This window comes from Polistes canadensis, unplaced genomic scaffold (genome assembly GCF_001313835.1).
Source record: "Polistes canadensis isolate GaletaPanama2010 unplaced genomic scaffold, ASM131383v1 scaffold_379, whole genome shotgun sequence".
NCBI lineage: Eukaryota > Metazoa > Arthropoda > Insecta > Hymenoptera > Vespidae > Polistes > Polistes canadensis.
The window spans coordinates 5,520-16,099 of record NW_014569926.1 but is presented as its reverse complement, the minus strand read 5'-3'; the positions used below and the strand labels follow the sequence as shown (position 1 = coordinate 16,099).

Below are 10,580 nucleotides of genomic sequence, written 5' to 3'. Positions count from 1 at the left end.
TATATATATATATATTTTCAGTTTTTTACTATTAGCATTAACAATTTATTTATTTTAATCTCTCTTTTTAAAGGCATTTTAAATATAATGTGAATTATACTATAATAAAATGTACACAATAATAAACACTCATTTATAAAGATTACAATTTTATTAATTACATTGTTTTTTCTTATTACTAAATATAATGTACATATTAATATTTACTTATGATATAATCTTAAAAATTAATAGTATTTTATATAAACAAAAACATTAATTTATACGTATTTGAATATAAATATATATGAATTGGTATTGGCACTGGGTCAGTAGGACTTACAATTACGTATACGATGTTATACGATGTGATACGAAGTTATACGAAGTTATACGATAAAATCACTGACATGTAACATAACCTATCCGATATTATGTATGTATACAAAGTGTATCTAGTATTAAATAACAATTTTTATTTAATTATTGTAACTGCTAAGTATTCTGTTATAGACTTAAAATAATAATGAGTGATTCCGAGGATGAAAATTATGCTACTTTTGGAACAGCTTTGGAACCACTGGATGAAGGTATTATAAATGATTTAATATTATTTTGTAAATGTCAAATATTTTTGTATAATATCTTAATTGATTGAACATTGAACGAATTTTATAGAAAATTTACCAAGGAAAAAAGCTGTTACCATAGAAGATCAATATGCTTATGATGCTCAGGGTAGACGTAGATTTCATGGTGCATTCACTGGTGGTTTTTCTGCGGGATACTTTAATACAGTTGGAACTCGTGATGGATGGAAACCACAGCAATTTAAATCTTCCAGAGGTACTAAAGCGAAAGCAGTTGCGCAGCAACCAGAAGATTTTATGGATGATGAAGATGTAAGCATATTTGGTATAGCACCGAAAGGTATTAGGGCCAATAGTGATTACGAACATCATGAACAAAAAGGTATTAAAAGAGGAAGAGCTGAAATGATTAACAATAAATTCCTGTCGTATAATCCTGTACTGAAAGAACTTCTGAGGCCTGTTAGGTAAGCGTTTATTAAAATTGATTATAATAATATTATATGTATGTGTGTGCATTAATGTTATTTTAATACAATGTAAAAATTATAGAGAAACAGTTGGTATTGCTCTTTTAAAGAAAATGGGATGGAAACCAGGACAAGGTATAGGAAATAGGGTAACAAAGAAAGAGAAGATCAAAGCAAAACAACAGATAGAAAAAGTTAAAATATATGGCTGTTCGTTGCCCAAAAACGAAGAAAAAGAAATTGATAGTAATTATGTGTGTGATTCCGATGATGAAAATCTTGATATTACTTTTGCTCCTGATGATTACGAGCCTTTTAGGTAAATATTAATTCATAATTAATTATATATTTTTAACAGATTTTATATTATACTAAATATTTGTACTTTATAGGTCTAAAGGAAAAGATAATTACTTTGGTATTGGATACAGTGGATTAAACAGACAAAACGTTTTATCTAATCAGGTAAATGAAGAAAATAATTATCAAAGCAATAATAAAAATCTTCCAATATTTGGGCATGCATTTGGAGTTGGTGCTTTTGAAGCAGACGATGAGGATATTTATGAAAGAGAAGATATGTCTCGGTACGATTCAGTACTAGGACCAGAACGTAAAAAAAGTAAAACGAGATGGTCTAAGGAAAATATTTCAAATGACAAGGAAAGTAATTCTGTAGAGGGATTTGTGCAAGCAAAAGATAAATTAAATAGTAGGAAGACTTTTGCACCACCTTCTCTTCCAAAAGACTATCATGCAATTCATCTTACAAGAAAGAGTCGTTTTTATCCTCCAATTCCTCATCAATCATTTAATGAAAAAAGAAAGAATCTTAATGTTACAAAAAGAGCTAAAATCTTAGAAGATGTTAGTTTCACCAATAAAGTAATTCAAGGACAAGTTAATACACCTACAGAAATATTATCTTCTACAATTCCTATGTCTATTTCTAATGTAATGTCAGAACCATCGAATTCATTAGAACAAAAAGTAGAAGTTAGTAAAAAAATCGTTGAAAAGCCAAAAGCGCAAGGGAATAATGTATGGGTGGATAAATTAAATACAAAAATGTTTGTCAGTGGTGGTATTACAGGTAGAGAACAAATCACTTCCGGATTATTAAATTTACCAACTAATTTAAATAGTTCCTCTACATTTGCCGATGTGTGTGTAGAGGCAGTTAATAATCAAATTAATAATAGTTCGTGTTTAAAAATAAATAATATGTGTAAATCGGATAGCATAGAACAACTTTCTATAATTAAATTAGAAAAAGATCCGGAGCTTACTGAATCTGAACAATCATCTAAATCGATTAAAAAAGTACCAAATAATGATAATAAAAATGAGTTAAATAAATCTACATTAAATTTAACTGACGCTTTGGAACAACAAAAAGAAGAAGCTGCTAGAATGGAAATGTTTGGGAAACTAACTCGAGATATAATCGAATGGCAACCTGCAAGTATCGTATGTAAAAGATTCAATATTCCTGAACCACGAAGTTGTGGCATCCAAATTAAAATAGAAAAGAAAGCGAAGTTTTCTGTATTTGATTCATTAGATTTCGATGTATCCTCAAGATTTTCAAAAGTAACGGAAATACTTCCCAAAGACATAGATAATAATGCATCTACTTCTTCCTATGGAAATGAATTCATAAAAAGTGATGCATCTAAATCCCCCACATATTATAAGACTTCTGTCGAAACTCAAGAACCACAAATCGTGTCAGAAAAAATGAAGAACTTTGAAGCTTCGTATGAAAAAATATTTGGCAAAACAGTCGAGGAGATACCTTCAACTAAATTCTTAAAAAATAATCCTGAACAGGAATTTATTAATGAAGAAAATAAAATAATAAATATGGAACAAACTAAAGTTTCGAAGGATGCTGAAAAATCTGAGGATGAAGAGACTGTTACAACTAATAAATATAATTCGGAAGAAAAGAAAGATCTTTTCAGAGCAATATTTCTCAGTAGTAGTGACGAATCAGAGACAGAAACAGAAGAAAATATAGATAACGAAGTAGTAAAGTCTGTCTTGATAGGTGACTCATCGAATGAAGTTAACGTAGCAAGAAATACGTCACCTCCTAGAGGTATTTTTGCGAAATTAGATCTCGAAGATCTTGTGAAAAAATCAACTATCAGTACAGAAGACACTGAGAGTAATATCAAAGAGAAAGAAGCAAATTTGCCTTCTCAAGAACCGCAGACCATCGTTGAACAAAATAATGAAAATAAAACCTGTGATATACCTCAAATGTCAATACCAGAAACAGTATACGGTCCGATGCTTCCTTCAAGATTGATCAAAGACGGCAATGCTACGGCAGATTCCAGTGGAAGTATAGAATTTTCCAGACCCATTTTTAAAAGTGTCATAGTACCAAAAGCTGCAGAGGAATTTGAAGGAAAGTGGGTTGAGTTGCATAAAACAAAGAAATCGAAAAAAATTAAAAAGAAACACAAGCACAAAGAACACAAAAGTTCTAAAAGTAAAAAAAAATCTAAAAAGCATAAACGTTAATTAAAAAGACTTTTGAAAAGACTTGAAAGCTTCCTAGCTTTTATTTATTTTTTGTGTTATATATTAGATAATCCATATTATATATTAGTAAAATTGTTATATATATAAATATACTGCATCATGTTTCTCATAGAATTGAATGTTATCGGTGGTCATCTAGAGAATAGAACCATTTTATATTATTTAAAAATGATATAACAATGTAATTAATTATAAAATTTAATTTAACGAATTTAAATGTAATACATTTCTCCAATTAATGACGAAGCTTTTTAAATAGAAACAGTGTCGCTAAAAATAATAAAATAGATTTCTATCTTTATAATAAAGATGTACATACAATGCTTTTGATGTTACTTAAAACAATTTAAATATATAATATTGTAAAAATTTGTTGTCATTTTTTAAATTAAAATTAGAGTACATTTAAACAGCAATTATACATACATACATATAAATAATCCTAAATTTAATTTAAAAATTGTTTTCATTATTTTAGAGTAACTTAAAATGAGAGTACAATTAATCATTCAAATTAATTCAATTCAATGAATTTATTTGTTTAATTGCTGTATGGTATATTATAGTATTGCTGAAATGATAATTTTATGGTATTTTAAATGACCCGCGTATCTCGCTTTAGTGTATATTTACGTTTACAGAGGCGCAGAAATTTGCGATCTTTTTGGGGATTGAGGATCCATGCTAAAATTTCATTATTCTATGATAATGAATAGGCGCTATATAAAAGGTTACTGTTATGTATAATATACATCATTTTAAATTGTTTTAGGAGGGGTTGAAATAATTAGTATTATAATATTAAATCTTTCATGTATATATACAAGCCAATAAAGCGGACATTAAATATTTTCAAAATAAACTACTCCAAATCGAAAGGTTAGACCTCTCTTATCATGTATCAAAAAATGAATCTCGAAATAGAGTATTTATCGGAGGAACATTTGACTGGCTTTGAAAATTATAAAGTAAGTAATTGAAGATAAACGATTTATCCTAACGACTTACTTATATCTTTTTTTCTTTTTCTATAATTTGTTTACATTTATAATGAAATACAAATATATATTATATAAAAGCAGTAAATCATTATGATAAGAAAATATTCTAATAGTTATGATCAATTAATATAACTAAATAGCGAATAAAGATGCATTTTTATGCATTATTATTTGATTCTTCTTCTTTTTATTAGGACTTCGTCCTGTTATAACAGCTTTTATTATTTTCTCATTGTCTTATTAATTTTATTGTATTAGAATATTATATGATAGTGTACTTTGTATCAATACCTACATATATATATATATAATAATTTTTTTATTATAAATATATCTACGCACATATATACATGTTTACATTTTTTTTTTCAGTATAGCTCATTGGATACAAGTCCACTCAGTGTATATGTTATGCATCCATTTTGGAACAAAGTCGTAGAGGTATACATTTTATATTTATAAATAATCATATAATAATAATAATAATAATTTATGGATCAACTATATATATCATATTTCTATTATTTTTTCAGTATTGTCCAAAATGGGTAGCACCAAACGTATTAACGTTTTCCGGATTTCTTTTTACCGTATTAAACTTTGTGGTATTTGCATCATTTGATTATTATTTTTATGCATCGAGTGACGATCATTCTCAATATTCACCTATACCTTGTTGGGTGTTTGCAATAGCCGCATTTAATATCTTTATGGCATACACGCTTGGTAAGTAAATAGTTATGCTACATTTTTCCAGGATATAATATAAGAAACTTAGTTAATAATTTACTAAGTTTAATTATTCTAACGATATATGATTTATACAATAATTTTTGTTATGTTTAGATGGTATTGATGGAAAACAAGCAAGACGTACACAAACCTCTGGGCCTTTGGGTGAATTATTTGATCATGGTTTGGACAGTTGGACGGCAATGTTAATCACTGTTTGTATGTACTCAGTTTTTGGAAGGACAGATCATAGTGTTTCCCCGTTACGAATGTATTTCATACTTTGGAATGTATTTGTTAATTTTTATTTAAGTCACTGGGAGAAATACAATACGGGTGTGCTATTCCTTCCTTGGGGATATGACGCATCTATGTTGGTTGGTTGTGTTTATTAATATTCATTAATAATTAGATTTGATAATTAATATTATTATTCGTGATAATTAATTATATTTTAATCAAATCCCAGGCAACTGTCTTGGTATTTATCCTGACCAGCATAGGAGGTCACGAAGCATGGAAATTTTACTTGCCAGGAGGAATATCAGCGGGAATAATGTTTGAAATGTTATTATATGTCAGTGCTCTTGTATCGAATTTACCAGTTGTATTGTGGAATATATACAAGTTGGTATAATTATCCCTTATCATGATTTTATTACAAATGATTAACATTTACTTATTAATTGTAACATGTATATTATTATTATTAGGTCGTACAGAGATAAGACAGGAAAAATGCGAACATTTCCAGAAGCAATAAGACCATTGGTGCCTTTGGTATTGTTATTTATGATTTCTACACTTTGGATATTGTTCTCCCAACAAGATATATTGGAAAAGGATCCTCGTATAATATATTTTGCCATTGGCACTATTTTTTCTAATATATGTGTAAGTTAGTATGAAATAATAATTTTACGTACAGAAACAAAATATTATTTTGAATCAAATGTATCGTAGAGCAGCAATCAAATAGGATTTTATAAACATTTATTTTAAGGAATTATATTATTATAATTATAGGATAAATACCAAGATAGTGTTGCCTTGGAAATTTGATTAAAATATAATATTATTTCTTATCTATTACAGTGCCGCTTAATTGTCTCTCAAATGAGCAATACTAGATGTGAAATATTACCATGGATATTGTTACCGGTAACAGTAGCAGCTATTCTTTCATTTGTCTTGCCTGAAATGAATCTGAAATCTATGTACTTCGTAGCAATTTTTTCCTTACTTGCCCACATTCACTATGGTACCTGTGTGGTATGTTTACCTTGTTTATTTTTTTAAATTACATTATTGGAATTTTAGGATGATTTAATAAGTGGATAATAAATATTAATATTAGGTGCGCCAAATGTGCCGTCATTTTCGTATTCAAACATTCCATATAAAAAACCATTCTGATTGACTACTCGTGGATGATATCTATTAAAAATGAAGAGAGCAACAGGGAAGGACAAGAGGCAATAAATGGAAATAAACAAATAAAAAGGAAAATAAGATATTCGGAAACGGAACGTTAGTAAAAACAACCTACGAAAATCATAGATCAAATAATAACTCACTTGTATAGGAAACCAAAGTAAATTAAGTCTAATATTATTACTACTATGTAACTAGTTTAAATTTTAAGCATACACGCATACACATACACACACACACACACACATACACATACACGATACTCCTTTACTTTAAACCTGACAAATGATGTCATATTTATTTCAAATATGTCATCGATTCCTTGAAGTAATGGAGATTACAAACAAATTGCCTTTAATTTATTGATGATTTATTTCATACGTCGTTATTTAATTAAACTATAGTTTTTAACTGAACTTTATCTATACGTGAGAATATATTATATTCATTTGTACATTTGTTCATTTTAGTACACGCATGCATTAAATGTGCTTTTTGGTCTTTTATACATATTATTCCTTGTATGTTTTGTATCAATAGCTATCAACATACTTTCTTATGCATATATTTTGGAAAAGACGTTTAAGAATACGTTTAAGACACATGTTAAAAAATAATCATATTTGGTTATTGTAATAGTACTGAAAATCTGAATAGCAAAATAAACACGATTAATTTATTCAATAAAATAATCCAGACGGATGTCGTTAAAATAATTAAAACATTAGTTAAAGGATTACTTTAGAAACAAAATTTCAATATTTCTTTACATACAAGGAAAAATAACAAAATAAAAACAAATAAAAGTAATTAAAAAATCTTTGAATACATTAATCTTGAACCACGTACATAGATATTGATAAAAAGAAAATGTTACTTATGATATTGTATAAATATAAATGTATTCACTCTAAAGTTAAAGTGTGTACTTTTGCATATTGAAAAAAAAACGGAAAACAAGTGTATTTATTATTCACGCGGTGTTACATTTAATAATATCATTTTTACAATTGCAGAAATGATCATTATTTTTATTAGTATATAACACAATAGCACATTTCTCTCATGACGCCGTAACTATTTTTACGAATTCTATTTCAGATTAATTAATTAATTAACAAAAATTATAATACATGCGATCAGAATAAGCAATATTTTTAAAGTAAAAATGTGTATAATGTAAATATAGACAAAAATATATGCAAACGTTGAAAAAACTTCAAATACGATCCTTACATTTTTATATACAATTTATTACAATGATAATATAACATAATTTGTCATTCTTTCTTTAATGGTATAAATTTATTCTAAATTAATATATTTTTATATGCGTCAAAACTCGATGAAAATTGGTAAAATTTAAATGAATAAAAGTTAGGTTTCCTAGTCATTAGATCATACTGAAGTAATATTTAAATGAATTATCACTGAAACGTTATTGTTAAAATATATGCAAATGCATGCATATATAATTTGTTAAACTATTTAAAACCTAATTTAATGTATTCGTTCTTTACACTTTCTCGATCTTCTGGAATCGGAAGATAAGGTTTAACATTGTTTCTTCTACGATCAGCTACTACTTTTTGCTAAAATATACAAATGGTATTTAATGTACGATTAAATTTAACGAAAAGTTTATTTGAAATTATACGAGAAATGTTTTTTTTTTTTAAATAGAGAATTACCCAAAAGCCTTGACAATTACGATAATTTTCGAAGTACGCTTTGCAAGCATCGTGAACATAATAGTTATCATCCAAGCATTTTAAAGATAAATTCTGTTCCTAATAATTACACACAATAATGTATAATGTTTAGTTCATAACAAATAAAACATTTTCTCATTGCACAAAAGATACCTTTACACATGGATTCGTCTCTTCATGATTGCGTCGAAGTTTATGATCCTTTACTCTTTTAATCGGTAAAACATTGATTTCTTTATCGTTCAAATTACTCATTTTTTCAAAATTAATTATATAGATTTCAATTAAATTATATTATCCTTTTAAGATTTGACATCTTAATTTTTGATATTTAATCCTTAAAATTTATCAAATTAATGTAATTTTAAAATTTGTTTTTAAATGACACAAGTTTATATAAAAATAAAATACAGTTATGTCATGCGTTTATAACAAATTTCTTACATTTATAACATTGTTTTATTTTTTGTAGTACATTTTTGAATAAAATATTGTATAATTGTAAAAAATATTACAGATAAGAATAAATATTAAACATAAAAAATGAAAATGTTTAGATTAATTAACAGATTATTAACCAATATCTCGTATATATAAACGTGCTGTAAATAACCCCTACGTTCATCGTCATAAAATAAACTACGTTAGACTATTCACAACCCTTTAATTTGAAATATTTACGACTTTAGCGACAGATCCGGATTTAATACGAACTAAAAGTAAAAGAGGGGGTCTATGTCCCCCCTCCCATTACAAATTTTCCATATCAATAAATAAATTTGTGTGGGTTAGAACCCTCTCACAGATATCAGACAATCAGTATAGTGTGAGATAAATTATTAATGTTAGTAGGATGAACTGATATTCTTCATTATCTTATGTTTATACATTTCTTTGATAATAACGTGTTTGATACGCTAGATATGATAATTTTCAAAAGAACTTTATTTTCACTGAAAAGTATTGTCTTGAAAACAGCTGTTTTTTTCGACAATAATTCATGTACCAAAAAAAATATTTTTCCAAAATTAAAAAACATGATCTCATAGTACAAAGTTTCATTTTTAAAATAAGACCATGTTTATTAAAATCGGTTAAATATTACATCTGAATTAATTATTAGGGTAAACATTGTTTTTGATATGCTTTTATGCAGAAGTTAAAATTTTAAATGTGATACATAATTGTTTATTTAATAAATGATAATATTAATTTTAAAAATAGATTAGGTATAAAAATATAATTTTTGGTAGACAAAATTTGAATGTATTATTTAATAAAAAAAAAAAAAAATATGAATTGCAGCTAAAGATTTTTTAAGCATTAGCTCATCTTTTTAAGATTTGATATCGTAATCCGTGTACGTAAGGTAATGCGCGTGCGTAGAAGGAAGGAGCAGTATCATCTAAAGTTATAGAGAAAAGAGGTGAATGCAGTGTGGTGAGAGGTGTAGGTAAAGAGTTGAGTGGAATCGAGTGTGTTGCGAGGAAGTGGTATTGGTTGTTGTACTTGTGCTTACATTAGTTCGATGTGGGTTGGAAGTAGTACGTAGTGTATCTGTGTCTTTTCATAGGTTACCATTTATGGTAATCTAAATTGCAACGAAAAGTATATCTTCTTTTTATTTTGTGATGTTTTAGGACTAAATTGAAAACAACAACTATTAAGTAAGGATTTAAATATTAATTATATTTCATTTTTTTCTAAACAAATTGTTTTGACAACTTGTTTATATAGTTCATCTAACTAACAGTTTACTTTAAAACCATACGTATTACAAATCAAGGATATCTATCAGGATATATATATATATATATATATATAAGAATAAAAACTGAATAAACTAAATTTTCAGAAACAAACACGTTTTACATATTTGCACAAGAAAAGACAGGATATTATGACTACACATTGAAATAATTATTAATCAATGTTATCGAGTAATAACTCATAAAAGTTTATGGGGATATCTTTCTTTTTTTTTATTTCTATTTAAAGCTGGCATCAATATCATTTTCTTTTATTCTTTTTATACTATATAATTATCATTAATAATTGTTACTTTTATCTTTTGATTAATGACATATGTATACACGTGTACAGAAT

At 26.9% G+C, this 10,580-nt stretch overlaps 4 protein-coding genes across 5 annotated transcripts in view; 3 read left to right on the top strand and 1 right to left on the bottom strand.

Moving 5' to 3' along the window:
- Positions 1-335: 335 nt before the first annotated feature.
- LOC106792107 (G patch domain-containing protein 1 homolog) lies at positions 336-3,964 on the top strand. Of its 2 annotated transcripts, XM_014758266.1 has the most exons (5): positions 336-415; positions 493-569; positions 658-1,036; positions 1,122-1,358; positions 1,432-3,964. In XM_014758266.1, the coding sequence occupies exons 2-5, from the start codon at positions 506-508 to the stop codon at positions 3,572-3,574; spliced, it is 2,823 nt and encodes a 940-aa protein (XP_014613752.1). In that variant the 5' UTR covers positions 336-415; positions 493-505; the 3' UTR covers positions 3,575-3,964. The 2 variants fall into 2 exon arrangements, with proteins under 2 accessions (XP_014613752.1, XP_014613751.1); XM_014758265.1 differs by having other exon boundaries at positions 337-569.
- A 333-nt stretch (positions 3,965-4,297) lies between these two features.
- Positions 4,298-7,568, top strand: LOC106792112 (ethanolaminephosphotransferase 1-like). Its single transcript, XM_014758273.1, has 8 exons — positions 4,298-4,563; positions 4,969-5,037; positions 5,130-5,322; positions 5,443-5,705; positions 5,798-5,955; positions 6,042-6,222; positions 6,424-6,600; positions 6,686-7,568. The coding sequence occupies exons 1-8, from the start codon at positions 4,492-4,494 to the stop codon at positions 6,746-6,748; spliced, it is 1,176 nt and encodes a 391-aa protein (XP_014613759.1). The 5' UTR covers positions 4,298-4,491; the 3' UTR covers positions 6,749-7,568.
- A 426-nt stretch (positions 7,569-7,994) lies between these two features.
- On the bottom strand, positions 7,995-8,818 carry LOC106792113 (coiled-coil-helix-coiled-coil-helix domain-containing protein 7). The gene is made up of 3 exons (XM_014758274.1): positions 8,628-8,818; positions 8,454-8,552; positions 7,995-8,354 (listed from the first exon to the last, which is right to left on the bottom strand). Exons 1-3 carry the CDS (start codon positions 8,727-8,729, stop codon positions 8,247-8,249), a joined length of 309 nt encoding a protein of 102 aa, XP_014613760.1. The 5' UTR covers positions 8,730-8,818; the 3' UTR covers positions 7,995-8,246.
- Positions 8,819-9,888: 1,070 nt separating this feature from the next.
- Positions 9,889-10,580, top strand: part of LOC106792120 (integrin beta-PS) — a 5,913-nt gene continuing 5,221 nt past the window's right edge. Inside the window, exon 1 of the mRNA XM_014758285.1 lies at positions 9,889-10,141. The gene's annotated coding sequence lies outside the window, so the exon portion shown is untranslated. The remainder of the gene's footprint in view (positions 10,142-10,580) is intronic.